General features: G+C 37.2%; 1 protein-coding gene and 1 long non-coding RNA gene across 7 annotated transcripts in view; one reads left to right on the top strand and one right to left on the bottom strand.

Annotated features, from left to right (window-relative positions):
• AGL (amylo-alpha-1,6-glucosidase and 4-alpha-glucanotransferase) overlaps window positions 1-26,631 on the top strand; it is an 80,507-nt gene that overhangs the window by 8,238 nt on the left and 45,638 nt on the right. For all 6 annotated transcript variants that reach the window (XM_081493247.1, XM_081493251.1, XM_081493249.1 and 3 more), the window contains 10 exons: window positions 6,766-6,976; window positions 8,265-8,431; window positions 9,602-9,805; window positions 16,091-16,272; window positions 16,432-16,543; window positions 22,325-22,448; window positions 22,777-22,879; window positions 22,970-23,067; window positions 23,724-23,863; window positions 25,201-25,388. In XM_081493247.1, coding sequence (XP_081349373.1) covers window positions 6,766-6,976; window positions 8,265-8,431; window positions 9,602-9,805; window positions 16,091-16,272; window positions 16,432-16,543; window positions 22,325-22,448; window positions 22,777-22,879; window positions 22,970-23,067; window positions 23,724-23,863; window positions 25,201-25,388 — 1,529 coding nt within the window. The remainder of the gene's footprint in view (window positions 1-6,765; window positions 6,977-8,264; window positions 8,432-9,601; window positions 9,806-16,090; window positions 16,273-16,431; window positions 16,544-22,324; window positions 22,449-22,776; window positions 22,880-22,969; window positions 23,068-23,723; window positions 23,864-25,200; window positions 25,389-26,631) is intronic.
• Window positions 15,452-23,106, bottom strand: LOC145507201 (uncharacterized). Its single transcript, XR_014054679.1, has 2 exons — window positions 19,515-23,106; window positions 15,452-19,159 (listed from the first exon to the last, which is right to left on the bottom strand). It is a non-coding gene; the product is annotated as an uncharacterized LOC145507201 (long non-coding RNA).

The following is a 26,631-nucleotide window of genomic DNA, read 5'->3' as shown; positions in this document are numbered from 1 at the left end:
ACTTTTCTTCCAAGGAGCAAGCATCTTTTAATTTCATGGCTGCAATCACCATCTGCAGTGATTTTGGAGCCCCCCAAAATAAAGTTGGTCACTGTTTCCACTGTTTCCCCATCTGTTTGCCATGAAGTGATGGGACCAGATGCCATGATCTTAGCCTTCTGAATGTTGAGTTTTAAGCCAACTTTTTCACTCCCCTCTTTCACTTTCATCAAGAGGCTCTTTAGTTCTTTGCTTTCTGCCATAAGGGTGGTGTCATCTGCGTACCTGAGGTTATTGATATTTCTCCTGGCTTATGCTTCATCCAGCCTGGCATATCATATCATGTCATGTCACCATATCATATCATATCACCATATCACCATATCATATTATATCATGATATCATATCACCTCGGCTTATCATATCACCATGGCATATCATATCACCATGGCATATCTTATCACCATAGCAGGGTTCATTGTATCTGTCTCCCTTCCTTATTTATAACATCTTTCTCTGACAGTGAAAAACCTGACTCTTATCACTGTTGTTTGTGAAATATATGTTCACCAGGTATAGAATTCTAGGCCAACTGTTATAATTTTTCAAAACTTTTAAAGATGTTGCTCCACTGTCTTCTTTCTTGCACTGTTGCCCATGAAAAATCTGCTGTCATTCTTTTCGTTGTTCCTCTGTACATACTCTTGTCTTTTTTCTTCTCTGGCTGCTTATAAAATATTCTCATTGTCCCTGGTTTTGAGCAATCTGATACTGATGCTCTTTGGTATAATTTTCTTCATATTTCTTAGATTAAGAATATTAAATTCTTAGATCTGTAAGTTTTTTTTTTTTCATCAAATTGGGGGATTTTTACCTGTTATTTCTTCAAATAATTTGTCTCTTTTCTTCTCTCCTGTGAGTACTCTAATTACGTTTATGTTAATCACTTGAATTGTCTGATGCTTTTTCAATTTTTTAGATTTTTTTTCTCTCTTTGTTTCTCTTTATATAGTTTCTATTCCTTTGCCTTGAAATTCACTCATCTTTTTTTCTGCCATGTCTCACCATCCCTTAATTCTGTTGCCTGTATTTTTCATTATCAGGTGTTGTAGTTTTAATCTCTAAAACCTTAATTTGGATCTTTTTTATTTTTTCTTAATATTTTCCATGTGTGGACCCAATATGTTGAACATATGGAATACAGTTTTGATAACTGAAGTCCTTCCTTGCCTACTAGTTCAACATCTGTGTCATTCATGGATTGTGTTTTCTTCCTTCTTTGTATGTCTCGTAATCTTTGTTTAGATGCCAGACATTATTAATTTTACCTTGTTGAGTGATAGGTATTTGGGGATTCATATAAATATTCTTGGTCTTTGTTCTGGAATGAAGTTAAGTTACTTGGAAATATTACTGTCTTTTTGAGTTTTACTTCTATGCTTTGTTAAGCCAGTCTAGACCTGTGCCCTACCTCAGGCTCATTATTCCCCACTACTGAAGCAAGAACCTTCTGAACTTTCTACCCAGTGCCTCATGAATTTTCTCAGTCTAGCTGGTGAGAACAAACTCTGTTCCTGGTCTCAGGTATTTTTCCTCCCAGATATGCACTGGCTAGTACTCTTCTGAATACTCAAGGAATACCTTTTCCAGACCTCTGGAATTCTCTCTCTGTGCAGCTTTCTCCTCCTCAGCCACTACTCTCATCTGAAAACTCTAGCTGCCTTGATCTTCACAAGTTCTTAGTTCCATCTCTTCAACACAGGAAGTCAGTTGAGGTCTGCCTGGGTTCCTTCTCCCTGTCCCCCAGCCTATAAACTCTTTCAAGATAGGGCAGTTATAAGGCTCATCTTGTTTACTTTCCATCTCTCAGGGATCACTGACTTTTGTTGCCTGATGTCAGGGACTTGAAAAATTATCAGTTCATATATTTTGTCTGATTTTTTTTTTTAATTGTTAGTTTCTTTCTTTTAAGTTTTGGGGAAGATGGTAAATCCAATCCCTGTTATTCCATCTTTGCCAGAAGCAGAACTTGCAAGCCATTTAGATCTCTTGTTTTCCCTATGTGGAATGCCCTATTCTAGATCTGTGTGGTCAACTCCCTTACCTCCTGTTTCTGTTTAGCAGTTTTTTATTGGATGCTGGACATTGTAAGTGTTCTGTTTTTATCTCTGAATTGTTTTCTTGCTTAAAAGGAGTGGTGAGTTTTATTTTAGAAGTCACTTACATTATTTGTGGATCAACTTAATCCTTTTGAGACTTGTTTTTAAGCTTTGATAGGATAGGTTTATATTAGTTTGTACTCTAGGACCACTTTAACCCTGTTACTTAAGACATGACTCCCTTGAATAAAACAGCTGTTCAACAAGGTCTCCTTAGTTCTGGATGCTTAAAAGTTGTAATGTATCCCATACCTGGGTGAGCATTAGGAATTGTTCAATTTACAGCTTCCACTAGTTGTTCTTTTCCCAACCTCACCTCATGTAGTCAAACCCTATTTGTGTACAGTTTAGTTTTCAGGCAGATTCAACACGACTCTAGGTAAATTTCTGGAGCTCTTTCTTTGTTTAACTCCCTTCTTGTCATACTCTGCCCTGAAGATTTCATTCTCTTCACCCTTCCCAAGCACTAATCTCTGTCTCCTCAGCTCAGTGAGATTACTGTTTCTGCTCCTTGTGTCACAGCCCAGAAAGGTCCTCTAGTCCGAAAGCTAAAAAGTTTATAGAAAATCTCAGGCATCACAGTTCTTCTCTACCTATTTTTGAGAACAGCTGTTTCATATAGTTCTTTTAGTTTATCAGCAGAGAGCAAGTCTAGTACCAATTACTCCATTATGGCTAGAAGCAGATATCTTGAAAATGATATTTTTAATACACAAGTTAGATCCTGTCACTCCTGCTCTAAACTGTTCACTGACTCACTTGAGTCAGTGAAGAAGCCAAAATACTTACAGTGGCCTTCAAGCCTCTGCATGATCTGACTACCTTGTTACCTTCCTTTCATCTTACCATACTATTCCTCCCCCAGCTTGCTCCAGTCTAACCATATAGAGCTTTTTGCTATTTCTGGAACCACCAGGCATGTTTTGACCCTGGATCCTTTGTGCTTTCTGTTTCCTTTGCTTGGTCAGCACTTTCCCTCCATCAGTTCAGTTCAGCTCAGCCGCTCAGTTGTGTCTGACTCTTTGTGACCCCATGAACCGCAGCATGCCAAGCCTCCCTGTCCATTACCAGCTCCCTGAGTCCACCCAAACCCATGTCCATCGAGTCGGTAATGCCATCCAGCCATCTCATCCTCTGTCATCCCTTTCTCCTCCTGCCCTCAATCTTTCCTAGCATCAGGGTCTTTTCCAATGAGTCACCTCTTTGCATCAGGTGGCCAAAGTATTGGAGTCTCAGCTTCAGCATCAGTCCTTCCAGTGAACACGAAGGACTGATCTCCTTTAGGATGGACTGGCTGGATCTCCTTGCAGTCTAAGGGACTCTCAGGAGTCTTCTCCAGCACCACAGTTCAAAAGCAACAATTCTTCGGCGCTCACCTTTCTTTATAGTCCAACTCTCACATCCATACATGACTACTGGAAAAACCATAGACTTGACTAGATGGACCTTTGTTGGCAAAGTAATGTCTCTGCTTTTTAATATGCTGTCTAGTATGGTACTGGCACAAAGATAGAAATATAGATCAATGGAACAAAATAGAAAGCCCAGAGATAAACCCACACACCTATGGACACCTTATCTTCGACAAAGGAGGCAAGAATATACAATGGAGAAAAGATGATCTCTTTAACAAGTGGTGCTGGGAAAACTGGTCAACCACTTGTAAAAGAATGAAACTAGAACACTTCCTAACACCATACACAAAAATAAACTCAAAATGGATTAAAGATCTAAACGTAAGACCAGAAACTATAAAACTCCTAGAGGAAAACATAGGCAAAACACTCTCCGACATAAATCACAGCAGGATCCTCCATGACCCACCTCCCAGAATATCAGAAATAAAAGCAAAAATAAACAAATGGGACCTAATTAAAATTAAAAGCTTTTGCACAACAAAGGAAACTATAAGCTAGGTGAAAAGACAGCCTTAATAGCAAATGAAGCAACAGATAAACAATTAATCTCAAAAATATACAAGCAACTCTTGCAGCTGAATTCCAGAAAAATAAATGACCCAATCAAAAAATGGGCCAAAGAACTAAACAGACATTTCTCCAAAGAAGACATACAGATGTCTAACAAACACATGAAAAGATGCTCAGCATCACTCATTATTAGAGAAATGCAAATCAAAACCACAATGAGATACCATTTCACACCAGTCAGAATGGCTGCTATCCAAAAGTCTACAAGCAATAAATGCTGGAGAGGGTGTGGAGAAAAGGGAACCCTCTTACACTGTTGATGAGAATGCAAACTAGTACAGCCATTATGGAGAACAGTGTGGAGATTCCTTAAAAAACTGGGAATAGAAGTGCCATATGACCCAGCAATCCCACTGCTGGGCATACACACCGAGGAAACCAGAATTGAAAGAGACGCATGTACCCCAATGTTCATCGCAGCACTGATTACAATAGTCAGGACATGGAAGCAACCTAGATGCCCATCAGTAGACAAATGGATAAGGAAGCTGTGGTACATATACACAATGGAATATTACTCAGCCATTAAAAAAAATACATTTGAATCGGTTCTATTGAGATGGATGAAACTGGAGCCCATTATACAGAGTGAAGTAAGCCAGAAAGAAAAACAACAATACAGTATACTAATGCATATATATGGAATTTGAAAGATGGTAACGATAACCCTATATGCGAGACAGAATAAGACACACAGATGCATAGAACAGTCTTATGGACTCTGAGGGAGAAGGTGAGGGTGGGATGTTCTGGGAGAATAGCATTGAAACGTGTATATTATCATATGTGAAACAGAACACCATTCCATGTTCGATGCATGAGACAAATGCTCAGGACTGGGGCAATGGGATGACCCAGAGGGATGGGATGGGGAGGGAGGTGGGAGGGGGGTCCAGGAAGGGGAACACATGTAAACCCATGGCTGATTCATGTCAATGTATGGCAAAAACTACTACAATATTGTAAAGTAATTAGCCCCCAACTAAAATTAAAAAAAAAAAAAAAATGCTGTCTAGGTTGATCATAACTTTCCTTCCAAGGAGTAAGCATCTTTCCCTCCATGGTCATGATTAAACATGAGGCTAACTTGCTCACTTCTCCCAAGCCCTTCAACTTTTCAATAACCATCCAAGTTAACGTTGCTACCAACTCCTTACCATCACTCCTTTCCTCCCTACTCTGCTCTGATTTTTGTCCCTTAGCTATTACTATACTTCTTTCTTCTCAAAAAGTTTCTTAAACTTGAAGATTATAACCAGTAAAACTAAATGTTCCTACCTTCATCTGTTATTATTGCCCATTATTAATTAAATGTTGTTTTTCAGTCACACAGTCACGTCAAACTCTTTGCGGCCCCGTGGACTGCAGCATACCAGGCTTCCATGTCCTTCAGTATCTCCCAGAGTTTGCTCAAAATCATGTCCATTGAGTCAGCGATGCCATCTAGCCATTTCATCTTCTGCCACCCCCTTCTCCTCTTGCCCTCAATTTTTAAATATTACACACATGTTTAAAATTTATGTGCCCGATGTTTCTAATAGACTGTACTATAGTCAGGATATTTACACTCTAATAATTATAATCAAAGTTTGCCTTGAGCCAATAAACATTTTTCCTTTACAGTAGTTATGACTATAATGTGTTAATTTTTCTTATATGGCAAAAGACATAATACAGTACAGACATCTCAGATATATTTTAATAGAGATAGTCAAACTAAGGCAAAAGTGAGAATGTTTCAGCTTTCAGAATTCTAAGAAAGGCTTAAGTAACTAAACCATGAAGAGCAGGGATAGAGGCTGTAGTATGCTGGAGTTGCTTGTGTTGGCTGTCAAGAGCTGATGGTGAGTATCTCTTCCTAGGTCCATGTTCAGTGATGTCATGTTGGTAGCGTGATATTGACCATGGTGAGATTGTTTCCTCTAGAAGTCAACAAACACTGCAAATCAGAGTTCCTCACCACCCCACACCAATCAGCTCCACACAGCCACTTGTTAACTCTCTATTATCACATCTCTGAATTTGAGCAGACATTGAGAATAGTTGGTATCAGGGGCTCAAATGCCTTTAAGACTCTTGTTAGAAATCTGAATTCTGTTCTCTAGAGGCTGACTTCTCTTGGGGAAGATGGGCCTGCTCTATCTGGTAAGATAGTTGTCCTGTGTTCTCCCAACATTTACGTATTATCACAGACTCTGCTACAACAGAGAAACTCACTTTCTCTGTTTCAGCTTGAAAAATACCAGTGAATATCTCTGATTAGATGTCCACTTCTGACCAGTCAATTCAGGAAGTGGAGGTGGGGGTTTGGAAGAGGGTGAGGGGCTCATGGAAATGGTGGGGAGTGAGATTGTGTAATAACTTGCATATCCCAAAGTAGCCATGCGACTAGGAGTATAAATTTCCAGGAGAAGAGAAGGGCAGTACAGAACAGTTCTGTGGTATATACTGTATGTTAAAATGCAAAATTAAGCTAAATTAGGATGCAAAGTAGTTCCAAAAACAGCATTAAATATTTGGAGTTCTTTTAAACATAGTTGAGAAATCATTATTTTCATAATACTTTTAAGTAAAACATCTTTTTAATGTGGTAATTTAAGCCCTGCAATGAGTTAATTGAAATGTGCTTTTTGTTTAGGGTTTGAACTTCAGTTCCGATTGGGCCCAACATTACAAGGAAAAGCAGTTACTGTATATACAAATTACCCACTTCCTGGAGAAGCATTTAATCGAGAAAAATTCCATTCCCTGGAATGGGAAAATCCAACAGAAAGAGAAGATGATTCTGATAAATACTGTAAACTTAATCTTCAACAAGCTGGATCATTTCAGTATTACTTCCTTCAAGGGTAAGTCAGGTGTTCTGTATATGAAAAAACGTTAATTTATTCTCTAACTTGATGTTATCTAACTTGTAACAAGTTATCATATGAACTATGCCAGTGCAGTTTTTACAGGAGTTTCTTGGGATGCAATAGAATATAATTCTTTAGTTTCTAGGAAGGAACTGTAAGCCTCATTGCATATTCAAAGTATTATTTTAAGTAATGGCATAAATATTCTAGTATTTTCATTCAACCTGGTTATAGCATTCTGTTTACTTATGTGCCCTATTATTATTGACAGATTTTAGTTCAGATATTTTTCCTTAAAGCAATATTACTAGATATATATGTATGCATTGTTTATGTCATTATGTAGAGACTGGAAAAGGATAAAATGTGGCTTTTCCATTGAGTTTCACTGAAACTCTTTTTTCACTTTTTTTTTAAATTAATTTATTTTAACTGGAAGCTAATTACTTTACAGTATTGTAATGGTTTTTGCCGTGCATTGACATGAATCAGCCATGGGTGTACATGTGCTCCCCATCCTGAACCCCCCTCCCATGTCCTTCCCCATCCCATCCCTCTGGGTCATCCCAGTGCACTGGCCCTGAGCACCCTGTTTCATGCATCGAACCTGGACTGGCGATCTATTTCACATATGATATACATGTTTCATTGCTGTTCTCTCAAATCATCCCACCCTCGCCTTCTCCCACAGAGTCCAAAAGTCTGTTCTTTACATCTGTGTCTCTTTTGCTGTCTCGCATATAGGGTCATCGTTACCATCTTTCTAAATTCCATATATATGTGTTAGTATACTGTATTGGTGTTTTTCTTTCTGACTTACTTCATTCTGTATAATAGACTCCAGTTTCATCCACCTCATTGGAACTGATTCAAATGCATTCTTTTTAATAGCTGAGTAATATTCCATTGTGTATATGTACCACAGCTTTCTTATCCATTTGTCTGCTGATGGACATCTAGGTTGCTTCCATGTCCTGGCTATTGTAAACAGTGCTGCGATGAACATTGGGGTACACGTGTCTCTTTCAATTCTGGTTTCCTTGGTGTGTATGCCCAGCAGTGGGATTGCTGGGTCATATGGCAGTTCTATTTCCAATTTTTTAAGGAATCTCCACACTGTTCTCCATAGTGGCTGTACTAGTTTCACTGCAACTTTTTAAAAAGATTTCGTGGGCTTCAAAATATGTTTTAAAATGGGGTAATTTACTTTCCAGTTAGATGATTAGATGAGATTTTTTTTCCTGTCACTAACTGAAAAGTCTTTGTTTTCTTTTTTCCTCAGAAATGAGAAAAGTGGTGGAGGTTACATAGTTGTGGACCCTATTTTACGTGTTGGTGCTGATAATCATGTGTTACCCTTGGACTGTGTAACTCTCCAGACATTTTTAGCCAAGTGTATGGGACCTTTTGATGAATGGGAAAGCAGACTTATGGTTGCAAAAGAATCAGGTAATGCCAGCTTTTTTTCTTCTCTTCTTTAAAATAAATGTAATTATCATCTGTGATACACATTGCAAAGGCTTTAATCCTCCTTTTAATTTTACTTCTTAATATATTTAGTAATATAAATAGGTAGAACTATGAACTTGTTGATATTTGACTATTTTAACCTACAAAAATGGCAAATTATATGGTTCAACTTAATAATTAAGGAACTCTATGATAAAATGAGGTTATTATTGTCTCTTAAGACTTACTGGGATGACCCAGAGAGATGGGATGGGGAGGGAGATGGGAGGAAAAAAAGACTTTACTTTGACGTATAAAATTAGTAAGCTACTAAAATGTTGGAAAATGTGTTATCATTATGTATAATTTTAATTCAACAAGCATTTAATGTGAAAGTCATGTGCTGCCATACATACCAAAGTAAAAGATAACTTAAATTGTATTTTACTCTTAAGTAAAGCGTAGTGTTAATTTTCTACTTTCAACTTTAATGTAGAGTGAAGAAAGAAATGAGAGGTTCCCTGACATAACTAAAAGAATGCAAGTACTATGGAACATTAAAACTAGGAGAAAGATGTACTGATGTACTTGCAAAGGATATATTTTCTACATATAAGTATATCCATTCCAGAAATATAAACTGAACCCCTAAAAGTAACTGGGTACTCTATGTGATTTTTTTTTCAAATACATCATCTCATTATCCCTATCTTGTATGTGAAGAAACTGATAATCCTGAAAGAGTTAAGTAGACTTGCTTAAATCACTTCTGGTACAGCTAGGATTTGAACTCAAGTCTTTAACCCCTTCTCTTGTGGCACGGTTGTCTTGCCACTTAGAATTACTGATGGAAATTTAAGGGCTTCCCAGGTGGCTCAGTGGGTAAAGAATCTGCTTGCAATACAGGAGACACAGGAGACATGGGTTCGATCCCTGGGTTGGGAAGATCCCCTAGAGGAGGACATAGCAACCCACTCCAGTATTCTTGTCTGGAGAATCCCATGGACAGAGGAGCCTGGTGGGCTACAGTCCATGTGGTCATAAAAAGTCAGACATGACTGAAGCGATGAGCACACATGCATGCATGAAAGTTTAACCTTACAATGTATATACTTCGTTTTAGGTATAGCTTTTCTCATAATGGTCTTTGTTTATTTTCTTGTGTTGCAGGCTACAACATGATTCATTTTTCCCCACTGCAGACTCTTGGACTATCCAGGTCATGCTATTCCCTTGCTGATCAGTTAGAATTGAATCCTGACTTTTCAAGACCTAATAAAAAGTACACCTGGACTGATGTTGAACAGCTGGTGCAAAAATTGAAAAAGGAATGGAATATTCTTTGTATAACTGATGTTGTCTACAATCATACTGGTATGAACTTCATTAACTACTTCTATTAATTTTAACAAGAATATTATATGCTAATTATTTCATTCCTTGCTGTTTCATATAACAAATTTTGAAAACACAAGTAATGATTAGGTGTCCTTCAATTTAAAAATGACTTTAGATAGTACCACTTTTTTTTCAAAGAAAGCAGTATTAATTGAAGATATAATTAATAGGTAAGTATTTTACATGTAATGATTATAAAAACAGGACTATGATCTTAGGAAAAAAGCCACATATTTCAACTTACAGTATTAATACTTTCCAGAACAACAAATTAATCCTGTATAGCGATAGCTCTGGTACCCTAGCCTATATTTGGAAAAAACTGAATGATGTTATTTGAAGAGAAAATTAATGGTAAATTCTTAGAACTTTATTATATCTTTTACATGTTAACAGATATTACTAAAGTTAATCTGCTTTGGGTCTCAAGATTTCTTTCCAATATCCAGTTCCATAAAATACATTCTAAGTTTCCAGATGCTGATCCTCAGGAACATCAGCTGTCATTGCAGCTGGGCCTGGAGGAGCCTCTAGTCCTGATCAGAGAGCACCTTGCAAGTACTCTCTTCTATTTGCTGTGGTGTAGAGAAGTCAGAAAGCCACTGATTTACATGTGTAAACAACAGGGATTCTAGGTTATACAAAACATTTAACAATAAAAAAAAATCTCTTCTGTGTCATAAAATCATTTCCCAAGTAACCATAGCAACTATGAAGCTATTTAAAAGCTCAAAGATTCAATTCATCAATATAAATAATAACCTCTAATTATAATAATAAAAATTAAAAGTTAGGCAAAGTAGGTATATTCTAAAGTGTGTTGTTTCTGCCTGCACCTGAAAACTAAGCATCAGGGTTCACAGTGAAGACTTCTAATATCCAAAAATTCGATATTCTTCACTTGAAAATTTGACATTATTGATAATTACTTTGACATCTCTTACTATTATTCACATCAAATTTATCAAACCACACAATAGAATTGTACAAATTATGATATGACTTAGGCAGCTGTAACAGAGAGACAGAAAAATATAGTGACTTAAGACTGAAATTATACTTGTTATAAAAAAATAAGTAGGCATTCTAAGATTGGTGTGGTAGCCCACCTGTGATAGGGAACTGAGTTCTTTCTCTCATGATGCTCTGCTCTCCAGCACTTTTGCTTCCATCTCTTCATCAAACAGCCAACTCCAGTTCCTGGTATCACCTTCTACCCAGTGGAAATGAGGAAAGGGAAGTAATGTCTTTTAAGGGCCTGATCTGGTGTATGTATCACTTCCGCTGTCATTGCATCAGATAGGATTTTGTCTCTTGTCACACCTAGCTATAAAGGCGCTTGCAGTATAGTCTTTTGCTTGTCAGCCATGTCTGTCACTGAACCTTGAGAATTCTGTTACTAAAGGGACAAAGGGAGTATAAAATTTGGGGTACAGTCACAGACTCTGTCAGAGTATTTCTAAAGCATTTGAGAGATCCTGTGTAATATAAAAGAACTGAACATTACTTCCACCTTACTTGGAAAGTGTTGCATATCATAATGTCTTTTCCACAAAACAGGTTTTCATTAAAAACTTACTTTCCAGGGGAAGTCGACTTCCAGAATGGCAGTATGAATGCTTCACAGACCCTCTACCCTGCAAAACAGCTATAACTGGTGCAAATTATTTTTAAAAAACTAGTCTCTGAAAATTGTCCTGAGGGTATTCAGCATATAGAGAGACATTTATTCAAGAAAATCTATTAAATCTCAAAAAGAGTAGTCCGTCTATGACATTTGAACCACAAGCCACTCCTCCCTCTGTCCACTGCCTCAGATCAGAGTGATGATATATCTGTTCCTAGCAGGTGTTACCAAGGACACCAGGCTCCCTTTCTCCCTGTGGTTGAAAAGGGCAGGTGTCCAGCATTTCTCATTTTCCACTTTCAGCACTACATTACAGAAACTATTCTAGGCAAGAGCAGATGAGCAATCTGGGACTCCCTTCCTCCACCCAGCCCCTATTTATAGAGAGAAAGTTCTACCCCATGCATAGCAGGTCAAGAATACTGAACTCTTGCCCAGCTTGCTTGTGGGGTTGGGGTTCCACACCTGGAGAGCTAAGCCAAGAAAACCTGAGGCTACTGTCTCTGCTACCAGCGGTGGAACAGTGACACAGGTGTTCTACCCAGGGGAAGAGATGTGCAGTAGAAACAGAGCCAGAATGGAATAACTTTATTTGGCACATAGCAGGGGAAGCTCATGCCCATGAGCACTGTTGAAAGCAGTGGTAGACAATCAGGAGGATGCTGGTATCTTCAAGAGAGTAACACCCTATGCCCTAGGCCAGCTAGTAGTCCAACAGAGAGAATCAGGGAAAGAGACAGTGAAGCAGAGCTTTCCTAGTGTCAGAACATACTTCAGAGACAAGCTTAAAAGTCTACCCCTGCCAAAGGACCCAGATTTAACTGGGTCATACTGTGGTGCAATTTATGCTCTGGAATATTATAAAAAATCATAGCACAGTCAGCCTCAGTAACAGCTCAGGAGAGTAATAGCTGAGTGTAATAGCTGATACCAATAGAAGCAGACAGCTTAATTCAGTTCAGTTCAGTTCAGTCACTCAGTCGTGTCCAACTCTTTGTGACCACATGGACTGTAGCACTCCAGACCTCTGTACTCATCGCCAACTCCCAGAGTTTACTCAAGCTCATGTCCATTGAGTCAGTGATGCCATCCAACCATCTCATCCTCTGTTGTCCCCTTCTCCTCCCACCTTCAATCTTTTCCAGCATCAGGGTCTTTTCAAAAGAGTCAGTTCTTCACATCAGATGGGCAAAGTATTGGAGTTTCAGCTTCAGCATCAGTCCTTCCAATGAATATTCAGGACTGATTTCCTTTAGGATGGACTAGTTGGATCTCCTTGCAGTTCAAGGGACTCTCAAGAGTCTTCTCTAACGCCACAGTTCAAAAGCATCAATTCTTCAGCGCTGAACTTTTTTATAGTCCAACTCTCACATCCATACATGACTACTGGGAAAACCATAGCTTTGACTAGATGGACCTTTGTTGGCAAAGTAATGTCTCTGCTTTTTAATATGCTATCTAGGTTGGTCACAACTTTTCTTCCAAAGAGCAAGCGTCTTTTAATTTCATGGCTGCAGTGATTTTGGAGCTCAAAAAAATAAAATCAGCCGCTGTTTTCCCATCTGTTTGCCATGAAGTGATGGGACCAGATGCCATAATCTTAGTTTTCTGAATGTTGAGTTTTAAGCCAACTTTTTCACTCTCCTCTTTCACTTTCCTCAAGAGACCCTTTTCTTCTTCGCTTTCTGCCATAAGGGTGGTGTCATCTGCATATCTGAAGTTATTGATATTTCTCCTGGCAATCTTGATTCCAGCTGTGCTTCATCCAGCCCAGGGTTTCTCATGATGTACTCTGCATAAGAGTTAAATAAGCAGGGTGACAATATACAGCCTTGACGTGTTAATAGCTTAATAGACTTGACAGCTTAATAGACTACCTCAGAGGCTACACACTGTGGGGGAAATAGATTTCCTTAAAATAGTCCAGACAAGCAACCAAAAAGACCTGGAGGGGATGGGATCAGTATCCAGATTTTCTACAATCATATTATCTAATTACCAATACCCAGCAAATAATTGAGACATGTAAAGAAACAGCAAAGTGTAACCCTTACACAAGAAAAAAGCAGGCAACAGAAGTCACCTTTGAGAAGTCCTAGATGTCCTACTTGAAACAGACTTTAAAGCAAGTATTATAAATGTATTTAGAGAACTAAAGGAAATCAACTTAAAGCTGTAAAGGAGGAGTTTATGATGATATCCCATAAAGAGAGAATATCATAAATTGATAAAAAAAAATTTTTAAAGAGCCAAATGAGAATTCTGAAATTAAAAGTAAATAACCAAACTGAAAAATTCACTTACAGCTTTTCAGCAGTATACTTGAATTGACAGGAGAAAGGATTAGTGAACAATGACTATGCAGTGTAAACAACAGAGAGAAAAAAAAATAAAAAATGAACAGAGCTTCAGTGGAATGCGAGACATGGAAATACCAGAAGGAGAGGAAAGAATGGAAAAAATACTTGAAGAGCTTATTACTGAAAACCTCTTAACCTTCAGAATCAGTTTACACATTCTAAGACTCACGGACCTCCAAGTACCATAAACAAAAGAGAACCACGCTCAGACACATCATAGTAAACACTTTGAAAGCCAAAGACTTAGGGAATCTTGAAAGTAATATCTTGAAGGAAGGGATTGTCAAAGAGTCAAAAAAAAAAAATTCAAATATATGCTGTCTACATGCCAAATACTTTAAATTCAAAGATACAAATAGTTTGACTACAAAAGGATGGAAAAAAGATAAACCTGAACTGTTAGCTTGGAAGTCCCTCTCTGACCACTGCTAAGACAGCTTAACCTTGTGCATGCACAAGGTCTTCCAGACTGCCAGAGGTGAATGTGACTTGTTTTTGATGCCGGCTTCCTAGAACTCACCCTGGGTCAGGGTGTACTTCATTTTTCACTCAGTGTTGGTTAGAAGTTGTATTTAAGTCCCTTTGACAGTGACTTTCTGTCCTATGCTGATGGGTGTATATGTGGTTTGAGGAATGCTTTCAAGTCTAATGTCCTTCTAGGATGCCCCTGAGTGGGTGCAGCCTAGCACACGTATCCAGCCTTCCCAAACCCCATAGTTACCAGTGGTCCCAGTAGGGTTCTTCTCAGCCATCTCTTTCCCTTGTTCTCTCTATGAAATTTCTGGTCGTTCTAATGTTTTTCTTGTATCATGGAGCTATTAGCATTCTCTTAACTGCTCCTCATCAAGGTCTCTGTTATTTTCAACAACATTGTTAGGCACAGAGTTCTCCACTCTGCCAAATAAATTCAGTCCTTTCAGGCAGAGCTCTTCATCCTTATAGCCTGTCACGCCTCTTGAGCAAAACACCTGTGCCACTGCCCACTTTTCCTGGGGCAGCCATTCTGACAGTATTCAGGCAGGAGGCGTCAGTCTCTGATCTTCTTGGTCGTCCCTCCCACATGGAACCTCCTTCCTATGAGCAAGCTGCAGGTCTTGGGGGCAAGTAGAGCCCCAGTATTCTGGGCCCCCCACAGCTCGAGTAGGACAGTTAGCCTACACGTTGGGATTTGGTGAAGGAAAAGAGTCAAGGTTTTCTCTGCCTGCAACCTGCGATAGAGCTTTTACAGCTTGGAGCTAGAGGGGGTGAGAAACAGGCAACTTATGTCTCCCAGAATGAAACTAATCCTAGACAAGGAGTTGGGAGGAGAGGGCATTGCCATATTGGCCACATCTCCCTGGAGTAGAGCAACTGGGGTAGAGCTTCCATAACACATAGATGGTTGAGTGAATAAGGGAGCAGATTGCGGTAGGAAGAAGAATGAGAGTGTGGGGAGAAAGTGGAAGCAGTAGATGCAGGTTGGTTTTCAAGGCGTTTGGTCTTGATACTAATAGACGCTACAGAACTTAGGAAAATAACTATATTTAGATAAGATGTGTGTTTGTATTCGTAGTTAAAGATCCAGAAGAAGGAATCTCACCTCCCTCCCCCCTCAGACAACAAAAGAAGACATGATACGTAGGGGAAAAAAAATATAAATGACATTTTGCATCCAAAAGGTGGTTAAGAGGCAGAATCTAGAGCTAGATGGGGCCGAAGAAGGGTCTCTCACTTAGGAGACCAGAAGTAAGAAGGAGGAGCTTTGAGGGAGAGTAAATTTCAGGGGCTCTTTTCCTGCATTACAGCTGAACAGCCAGACACTGAGAAACCTAAACCAGAGTTGAAGATGCAAGTAACGTTCTGCTTTAACAAGGCCAGAGAACTTGAAGCCCGGGCAAAAGCCCAGTCTGCCTTAAAGGGAAAGAGGTCCTTTGGGTTTAGAAGGAGCATTCCAAAATATTGTTCTCCTAAGGACCGTCAAGACAGGCAGAGGAGAAGACCCTTCTTAAATCCCACCATAATAGTAAATATGTTATATAATGATATAATGAATCAGTGTTGATCCTATTTACTGTCAGTTAAAAACTCCTACAACAGAAAAGAAAAATGTATGGTGAAATAGATGATAGGATACCACAACCAAAAAGTTGTTTTCATACTACTACAGTATCATTATAAAATATTGATATCTAACATATAAGAAAATGAGTGATAGATGTTGCTATTTTATTTCAGCTTTAAACTTAACCTCAGTCTAACTACATGATAATCCTTTATGTTTCCTTTTTCTTTAAGCTGCTAATAGTAGATGGCTCCAGGAACATCCAGAAAGTGCATATAACCTTGTGAATTCCCCACACTTAAAACCTGCCTGGGTCTTAGACAGAGCACTTTGGCATTTATCCTGTGACGTTGCAGAAGGGAAATACAAAGACAGAGGAGTACCTGCTTTGATCGAAAATGATCATCAAATGAATGTTAGTATGTATAGAGGAATACCACACTTTTAGTACACAATTGCTAAAGTATAAATTAAATGTCTTTTTGAAGATCATTTAGAACCTGTCTTTTAAGGTGCTAAATAATACTTAGTAAAATGATTTTAAACGTGTGTTCTAACTATTACTATTTTTCAGTGCATTCGAAAAATAATTTGGGAGGATATTTTTCCAAAGATTCAACTCTGGGAATTTTTCCAAGTAGACGTTCACAAAGCAGTCGAGCAATTTAGAGGACTTCTTACACAAGGTAAAGGTTGTACACTAGAATGTTACTATCAATTTTAAGAAATTTAATATTACTCTTCTCTTGGTTAACACAGTATTAAATTTGTTATTATTGTATGATATTTGTGTTGTTTTTGATGCTCTAACACTATGATTCTGGAGGCTGTCTGTGAGTTAGCAGAGATCTTTAAAGGCCATGTCATTCAGTTCAGTTCAGTTCAGTCGCTCAGTCGTGTCCGACTCTTTGCGACCCCATGGACTGCAGCACCCCAGGCCTCCCTGTCCATCACCAATCCCCAGAGCCTACTCAAACTCATGTCCATCCCGTCAATGATGCCATCCAACCATCTCATCCTCTGTCGTCCCCTTCTCCTCCCACCTTCAGTCTTTGCCAGCATCAGGGTCTTTTCCAGTGAGTCGGTTCTTCGCATCAAGTAGCCAAAGTATTGGAGTTTCAGCTTCAGCGTCAGTCCTTCCAATGAATATTCAGGACTGATTTCCTTTAGGATGGACTGGTTGGATCTCCTTGCAGTCCAAGGGGCTCTCAAGAGTCTTCTCCAACACCACAGTTCAAAAGCATCAGTTCTTTCATAATACACAATTAGTTCCCTTAGGTACTGCTTCTTATATTGATTTCTTAGCACAATGCTCAGAATACCATACAGCTCAATATACATTTGTTAAATGAATGTTTAACATGACAGGTAAATATTTCAGCTGCCAAAAATTCAAAACAGACTTCAAAACTGAGAGATGTGATAGTCTTCTCTTGGCTTATGTAGGAATCTTAACTGAGGTAGTTGATGGTACCTCAGTTAATTAACTGAGTTCTAGTTGATGGTATCTACCATTAACACTGGGCTTCCCAGGTGGCATTAGTGGTACAGATCCCACCTGCCAATGCAGGAGATGTAAGAGACATGGGTACCATCCCTGGGTTGGGAAGATCTCCCGGAGCAGGGCATGGCAACCCACTCCAGTATTCTTGCCAGGAGAATCCCTTGGACAGAGGAGCCTGGCGGGCTACAGTCCATAGGGTCGCAAAAAGTCAGACACGACTGAAGCAACTTAGCATTCACATGCACACCATTAAGGCCACGTAACTACTAGTGAGACTGACTCAGATACTAGCCAGTAGCAAAGGTAAAGAAACAAATCTCCAGCTAAGGACATAATTAACCTTAAGAAGTTAATCACTGTGTCCCTAACAAAGTAGGATAGGAAAAACCAGGCCAAAAGAGAAATTAGGGTTTTTTAGGAAGCTAATTAGAGAGATTATAAAGAATATATCTACAATTTTATAGGACAACCTAAGAGCAATGATCTTTGAAGGCTCTTGAAATAAGAAATCCTCTTCCTTATCCAGAAAGTTGAGCTTGAGTAAGCCCAGAAATACTCCCTTCAAAGTCAAAGTCATTATGATTTGAGGCCCTGGAAGCTTCAGGTCAGGTTCACTCTTCCAGTTTTCACATTTGTGTAACATCTTAATAAATGAATTTTTTATATTATCTTTCCTTCATGTTTTATCTTACTGAAGTGCCTCCATTTTCCCTTTCCTCTGATATTTAGAAACTGTGTTATTTATTTGCCATTATGTATGCTCACAGTAAAGGAAAAAAACCAAACAGTACAAATATATAATAAATGGAATGAGTAACTTCCTCTCCTCCAAAATCTACTTACTAGAAGGAACTATTATTTAATAGTCTCTTATGTTTCTTTTCAGACTCTTTTTTGAAAGAAATTCCAATTTTATACAGTTAGGTACATATAAATTACATTCATAAGTTTTATATTTATATCTATTTTAGACACATAAAAAGACTGCAGTATACAGACTGTTTAACAAGTTGTTCTTTTAGTTGACAACATGATCTTGTTACAGCTAATTATTTCTTTTTAACTTCCAGATAGCAATACACTGCTTTAAAGTACTTGAATTTCTTTTAACCATTTTGGTAGATTATTTGTAGTTCATTTCTCATTCACTCATTTAATACATATTTATTGAATCACCTATTATGTGTGAGGCACTCTTCCAGGTAGGGGGGTTCAGTGGTGAAAGTAGCAAGCCCAGGATCTAGAGAAATTTATATTTTTACAAGTGATACTATAGAAAATAAATCCTTGTGCATGTTAACTTTACTTGCTTTGGATCTAAATCAGTAGGACAAATTGTTAGACAGAATTCATGGGTCAAAGAGTATACAAGTTTAATGATAAATTTGTAATAGATGTTGTCAAATTGCTTTTCAATACAAATTGTACCAGTTTATGTTATCACTAACTATAACATCACCAACATTAGATACCATTTAATCTTTGTCAATAGGCAAAATATTCATTATTTTTATTTATATTTCTTTGGTTATGAATGAAATATCTTTTCATATGTTAATTAGCCATTTATAATTCTTCCATTAATTGCTTATTAATGTTCTTCCCCTATTTTTCTGTTGGGTTGCTCATCTTTTTCATATTGACTTATTATTACTGGTGGTTCCTTATTATAGTGGCCTCAGCTATATCCTCCTATCATGCTGTTGATCTTTTAATCCTTGTTTATGGTGGTTTTCTACCCTCACTGTAACCAAATTTATTGATCTTTTCTTTTATGCCTTCTAATTTCACATTGTACCTAGACCTTCAAACAACATTCTGTTTTCTTCTGATAATCTTATTTGCAGTTTACTTTTAAATATTTAATATACCTGGAATTTATACAAATAAGATATTAACTTTATTTTTATTTTAAAAAATGATACTGGGTTGATATTCCATCCCTTTAAACTGGTTTGGGATACCACCATAATACTTCATAATGTATAATCATATACTGAATATTCATGGGCCTGTTATCTGTGCTATTCCAATGATGTGTCTTTTAATCTAGCAATACTAAAGACTTTTATAATATACACTGATTGTGTAGTTTTACCTCTTTTGTAAACACTTCTTGGAATTTTTCATGTATGTTACTCTTCCAGATTAACCTCATAAAGTACATCTTTAAATCTATTTAATCTTTATCTTACTTTGTGCTTTTATAAGCCATTTCATTTAGAATAAGCCAGATATTAATTAATTAAAGTAAAATCAAACCCAGTGGAGGCAATCCTCCACTGATTTACTAGAAACAAGTTTCAGAATAAGAATGAAAACTCTCCCTATGAAGCATTTATTTACTTTTTTCATTTTTTATTATTATGTAAGAAGAGAATGCTAGTAGGTGAAAAGGGGAAAATATAAATACAAACGTCTGCTTCTTTCAGAGAAAGTCAAGTTGTTAATAAGACTTACTTTTTAGAATAGAAAACAATCTTTGAGAAAAGAGAACTCCTATGGTTAGTGTCTCTGGTAGCACCTGGGAAGAAAATGTGTACCATCGACATCCTTAAGTAAATGTGTACTATCAACACTAGACCATTCAGGTATGACCTAAATCAAATCCCTTACAATTATACAGTGGAAGTGACAAATAGATTCAAGGGATTAGATCTGATAGACAGAGTCCCTGAAGAACTATGAACGGAGGTTTGTGACATTGTACAGGAGACAGGGATCAAGAAAATTCTCAAGAAAAAGAAATGCAAAATGGCAAAACGGTTGCTGAGGAGGCCTTACAAATAGCTGAGAAAAGAAGAGAAGCAAAAAGCAAAGGAGAAAAGGAAAGATAATACCCATTTGAATTCAGAGTTCCAAAGAATAGCAAGGAGAGATAAGAAAGACTTCTTCAGTGATCAATGCAAAGAAATAGAGGAAAACAATAGAATGGGAAAGACTAGAGATCTCTTGAAGAAAATCAGAGATACCAAAGGAACATTTCATGAAAAGATGGGCACAATAAAGGACAGAATGGTATGAACCTAACAGAAGCAGAAGATATTAAGAAGAGGTGGCAAGAATACACAGAAGAACTGTACAAAAATGACCCAGAGAGCCACCACGGTGTGATCACTCACCTAGAGCCAGACATCCTGGAATGTGAAGTCAAGTGCACCTTAGGAAGCATCACTACAAACAAAGATAGTGGAGGTGATGAAATTCCACTTGAGCTCTTTCAAACCCTAAAAGATGCTGTGAAAGTGCTTCACTCAATATGCTAGCAAATTTGGAAAACTCAGCAGTGGCCACAGGACTGGAAAAGGTCCGTTTTCATTCCAATCCCAAAGAAAGGCAATGCCAAAGAATGCTCAAACTACCACACAGTTGCACTCATCTCACACGCTAGCAAAGTAATGCTCAAAATTCTCCAAGCTAGGCTTCAAAAGTATGTGAACTGAGAACTTCCAGATGTTCAAGCTGGATTTAGAAAAGGCAGAGGAACCAGAGATCAAATTGCCAACATCAGCTGGATCATCGAAAAAGCAACAGAGTTCCAGTAAAACATCTATTTCTGCTTTGTTTACTATGCCAAAGCCTTTGACTGTGTGGATCACAAAACTGGTTAAAACATTCTTAAAGAGATGGGAATACTATACCACCTGAGCTGCCTCTTGAGAAATCTGTATGCAGGTCAGGAAGCAACAGTTAGAACTGGTCATGGAACAGACTGATTCCAAATCAGGAAAGGAGTATGTCAAGCATGTATATTGTCACCCTGCTTATTTAACTTATATGCAGAGTACATCATGAGAAATGCTGGACTGGATGAAGCACAAGCTGGAATCAAGATTGCCAGGAGGAAATATCAGTAACTTCAGATATGCAGATGATACCACTCTTATGGCAGAAAGCGAAGAAGAACTGAAGAGCCTCTTGATGAAGGTGAAAGAGGAGAGTGGAAAAGTTGGCTTAAAGCTCAACATTCAGAAAACTAAGATCATGGCATCTGGTCCCATCACTTCATGAAAAATAGATGGGGAAACAGTGGAAACAGTGGCTGACTTTATTTTTCGGGGCTCCAAAATCACTGCAGATGGTGCTTGCGGCCATAAAATTAAAAAACGCTTGCTCTTTGGAAGAAAAGTTATGACCAACGTAGACAGCATATTAAAAAGCAGAGACATTACTTTGCCAACAAAGTCCGTCTAGTCAAGGCTATGGTTTTTCCAGTAGTCATGGATGGATGTGAGAGTTGGACTGTGAAGAAAGCTGAGCACTGAAGAATTGATGCTTTTGAACTGTGGTATTGGAGAAGACTCTTGAGAGTCCCTTGGACAGCAAGGAGATCCAACCAGTCCATCCTAAAGGAGATCAGTCCTGGGTGTTCATTGGAAGGACTGATGTTGAAGCTGAAACTCCAATACTTTGGCCACCTGATGTGAAGAGTTGACTCATTGGAAAAGACCCTGATGCTGGGAAGGATTGGGGGCAGAAGGAGAAGGGGACAACAGAGGATGAGATGGTTGGATGGCATCACCGACTCGATGGACATGAGTTTGGGTAAACTCTGGGAGTTGGTGATGGACAGGGAGGCCTGGCGTGCTGCAATTCATGGGGTCACAGAGTTGGACACGACTGAGCGACTGAACTGAACTGAATTGAAACAGAAAGTTGGGACTGAGGTTGAACTGTTAGGAATTGCTGTGTTTTTCTTCTACAGTGTTTTTTTTTCCCCAGTCAGCATCTCTCTCTCCTCTTTACCCAACCCCACTTCTCTCTCTTTCCTTCCTTGTGTATGTGTGTTTGTGTGTGTTAGGTTTTTGCAGGATACATAGGGAGGTAGGAAGGAATGCTTATGAAATAAATAGTTCTTTTATTTTCTAAGAAAAAAACAATAAACCAAAAATATGAAATAAGTTACAGTTATAATCTCCTTATACATATCTGCATTTAAGATATAATATTTTCTTTCTTTCAGAAAACAGGAAAACAACAAGGCCTGATCCAAATCACCACCTTAAGATAATTCAGGATCCTGAATACAGACGCCTTGGCTGTACTGTAGATATGAATGTTGCTCTAGCAACTTTCATACCACATGAGTATGTTTTATATTTTACCACATACTAAAGAATAATATTACTTGTAAACCTTTATGACTATTCTGATTACATTTATTGTATTATTTTTATGCTATTTGTTAACAGCCTAAAGCGAAAATGAAATAAAGTAATTCACTATAATTACTACTTCCAACACATAACATTTCCCCTTTTGTGGTAAAAATGTATACAATTAGAAAATTTCTTAAGTCTTAATTAAGGTCCTGATGAATATATTTAATGTTTCTATGACCCATATTATAAAAATTTCAAATGTAGAGTTTGTAGAACCATTAAATAATGTTCATATTGCTTTATCCACTTCAAGCAATGGGCCAGCCGCAATTAACGAATGCTGCAATTGGTTCAGGAAGAGAATTGAGGAATTAAATTCAGAGAAGCATCAACTCATGAACTATCATCAGGAACAGGTTTTACCTTCTTCTTTTGAACTGCTGTTTTTCTTTGAGTTTTAATACTGTTTTTTGTTGTTGTTATTGACATAATTTCATGTTTTCTAGGCAGTCAATTGCCTTTTGGGAAATGTGTTTTATGAACGACTGGCTGGCCATGGTCCTAAACTAGGACCTGTTACTAGAAAACATCCTTTGGTTACCAGGTATTCCATTTTTGTTTTCTTCTCATGAACAGTTAAAAATTGAAAATTCTATTAAACTCTTCAAATCAACCTAAATGTTTCCTCTATTGTGTGACCCACTATGTTTCTTAAATTGAAATAGGAGTTTTCATCTGGTAACTAGGCTTAATGTTAATTAATTTTGTTAGGCAAATCTTTAGTTAGAGAAACTATCATCAATATGAACCAATTTATAATCATTTACATTCATGTTTCTGGAGGACTGCATACTTACTAATAATTTCAGTGTTAAGCAAATTAATCAAGTATTTAGCTCCTTATAAGTAATGTACAGCAGAGATTAGGCAACTGAAGCATAGTAAAAACTTTTGCAAAATAATGTCAATACTTTAGTGATTTTCTTAGTCATTCTATGAGATTTTTAAAGTTATTACTTAGAATGTTAATCAGATATACTATAATACTAACTCAATTTCTCAAATCCTACTAGGTTTACTCAAAATTTCTGATGATTTTTTCACCTTATTGAAGTTTATTTCTTATTTCTTATAAATGGTGTCAAACTAATCCTATCTATTCTATTCATTAGAGACAAAGTTTAATTTTAATGGTATTCATTCATATTTTCTCCAAGGAGTTTCTCTGTATGGATTTCATACTTAATTGTATCTCCCTAGATATTTTACTTTCCCTTTTGAAGACATATCCCTCTCTGTAGAAGAATCAATGATTCATGTCCCAAATAAAGCTTGTTTTCTGATGGCGCATAATGGATGGGTAATGGGAGATGATCCCCTTCGAAATTTTGCTGAACCAGGTATGTCATTTTTGTTAGCTTCTCTATGGACACGGAGAAGGCAATGGCACCCCACTCCAGTACTCTTTGCCTGGAAAATCCCATGGATGGAGGAGCCTGGTAGGCTACAGTCCATGGGGTCGCTAAGAGTCGGACACGACTGAGCGACTTCACTTTCACTTTTCCCTTTCATGCACTGGAGAAGGAAATGGCAACCCACTCCAGTATTCTTGCCTGGAGAATCCTAGGGACGGCGGAGCCTGGTGGGCTACCCTTTATGGGGTCGCACAAAGTCGGACACGACTGAAGCGACTTAGCAGCAGCAGCAGCTATGGACAGGGAAATAAAAGTTCATGGCAAGCTCAGAATATAAATTGTTTGTTGATTTTGTTCCCTGAGTAGGCTAATGGTTTTTAAATTGTTTCATTGGAGATGCCAGAGGTGCATACAGTTTGAGAGGAGAGAAGGGACCGACAGAATGAGATTCAGCTTCTTTCTCCTTCTTTCCTTTTCTACCCCTTATCTCCTCAAACAGAAGAGCTCTTATATATCTATTTGATATTACGGTTCTACAAAAGATTTTATTTGGGCAACTCATTTGTACACAAATGTACTCATTTGCATCTTTAAAAGGCATTTGAACCTGTATGATTACAACTGTTTACTGTAAGAGATATTTTCACTCGTTAGCTAGAGGAGTATTTAAGGTATTTGAATGACAGTTAAACTAGGAAACAATTGTTTTTAGATTCCCTCTTAATGCTAGCTTCTTATTTTTTACAGCTATTTCATTGCCAGGAATAATTTTGCAGGGGACCTATCAATATATTTATTTTTTAACATTTCAGAATCAGAAGCCTGTTTTTATGACACTAAATTTAATTCAGAAGTCTCATTTTTTTAAAAAAATGTAGCTTTGCATTTAAGTATCTCTGCCCTCTCCTTTCTAACCATTCAAAGTGAAAAATGTCACTCTGCTCTACACCATGGATTTAATGTAACATATTGCCAAAAATTGGTAGCAAGGTGGAGATGGAGCTTTAAATGTTTTTGGCATAGCTTTAAAGGCCCATGACATTACTATTACTGTTTTCCTTTAAAAAGCAACTTGAATTTTTACTATTAAGCACACATTTTTAGAAGAGACTGTAAGGTACAGTTTTAGCAAAATAGATAGGAGATCTAAATTACTATCAGTTTTTTAAAACTTTATCCCATACCATTTTAGATATAATTTTAACCTACATGTGGCTTGTGTTAGAAATAATAAATGTGATTTAAAAACAAAGGTTTTTCCTTGAAATAAATATTTTCATTTTATTCCTTGAACCGTTGAAAGCAAGCTCCTTTTTTAACAGGTTCAGATGTTTATCTAAGGAGAGAACTTATTTGCTGGGGAGACAGTGTTAAATTACGCTATGGGAAAAAACCAGAGGACTGTCCTTATCTCTGGGCACACATGAAAAAATACACAGAAATCACCGCAACTTATTTCCAGGGAGTCCGTCTTGATAACTGTCACTCAACACCTCTTCATGTAGCAGAGGTACAGATAAATAATTCATCTATGTTAAAGAAATCAGTATTCTTTCCTAGCTTTCCTTAATGAGAGTGTACAAATACATGTTTCCTTTTGCTTGTTGAATGCTAACAATAATATGGTGGTAGTATTTTAAAACTTGCATAATTTGCATAATTCTGAGAATTTTTTGATGCAGATGTTATGGAGTACTGGGCTATAAAGCGTTTGAGTTAATATTTTTATTTAAGTTAGGGACATTATATTGTCTCTGATAATACACATACAAATAATATTGCCATATATATTATTAAAATATTATTAATATTTTAATGTTAATACTTTAAAAGAATTAATCTTGTTAATAGTTTAACAATATATAAATATTAATTTGTCTTATTATTAGGTTGGTTTTAATACATTAGTAGCCACTGTGAAGTCAAATAGTTTATTTCATATTATAATAATTATTTAAACACTGGCATTACAGCATATTGAAGATAGTTTGTCTCATTGATTCAGTTTTCATTATCATATGGAAATGTAATTATATGTAAATGTAAACATAAAAATTTTCTGTTCCTCTTCAGGTTTTTTGTAGTAACTTAAGCATTTTACATAATGCTATAAATGCAATAAATTTTATATAATTTATAGCATTATCTTTTATGTTTACAGCTTTGTAAGCACTTCAGATTTTCATTCTATTTTTAAGATCTTTGACAGTTTCCTAGTGACAAGTTAGTGTTCTATGGAAATGTGTGCTTACCTGAAAAACATCTATTTCTATCATTTTAAAGCAGTATTATAATGCATATGTTTCAAGTCCTGTGATGAAAAATTGCTTTGATTTGGAAGAATTTAATGAACATTAGTTAAAGTAGTAGAACATTTTTAGCTTCAAAAAAAGGCAGAGTTTTTTTTTAATGTATGCCTTTAGCAATACACTTGTAAGATGGTTATAACATTATAGCAAAACTTAGAATACTAAAATTTAATTTGCTTAATTTTAAGTTTAAAAATCCTCTAGGATCTTACCTGTTAGAATTTCAAGTATTTTATTAGCCTTTGTGCAAATGTTCAAAAATGTTTTTTGAACTGATCTGATTTCTGATGAAAAGTTTTGGGGAATTCCTTGGCAGTCCAATGGTTAGAACTCGGTGCTTTCACTGCCGTGGCCTGCGTTCAGTCCCTGGTCAGTGAACAAAAATTCAGCAAGCCACATAGCATGGCCAGGAAAAAAAATAAATAAATAAAGGAGTTTATTTTT

Source organism: Giraffa tippelskirchi, chromosome 5 (genome assembly GCF_054371585.1).
Source record: "Giraffa tippelskirchi isolate mGirTip1 chromosome 5, T2T-mGirTip1v1.2.pri, whole genome shotgun sequence".
In the NCBI taxonomy this organism is placed as follows: domain Eukaryota; kingdom Metazoa; phylum Chordata; class Mammalia; order Artiodactyla; family Giraffidae; genus Giraffa; species Giraffa tippelskirchi.
Note: the sequence above shows the minus strand (reverse complement) of the source record. Positions and strands in the feature narration are given on the sequence as shown.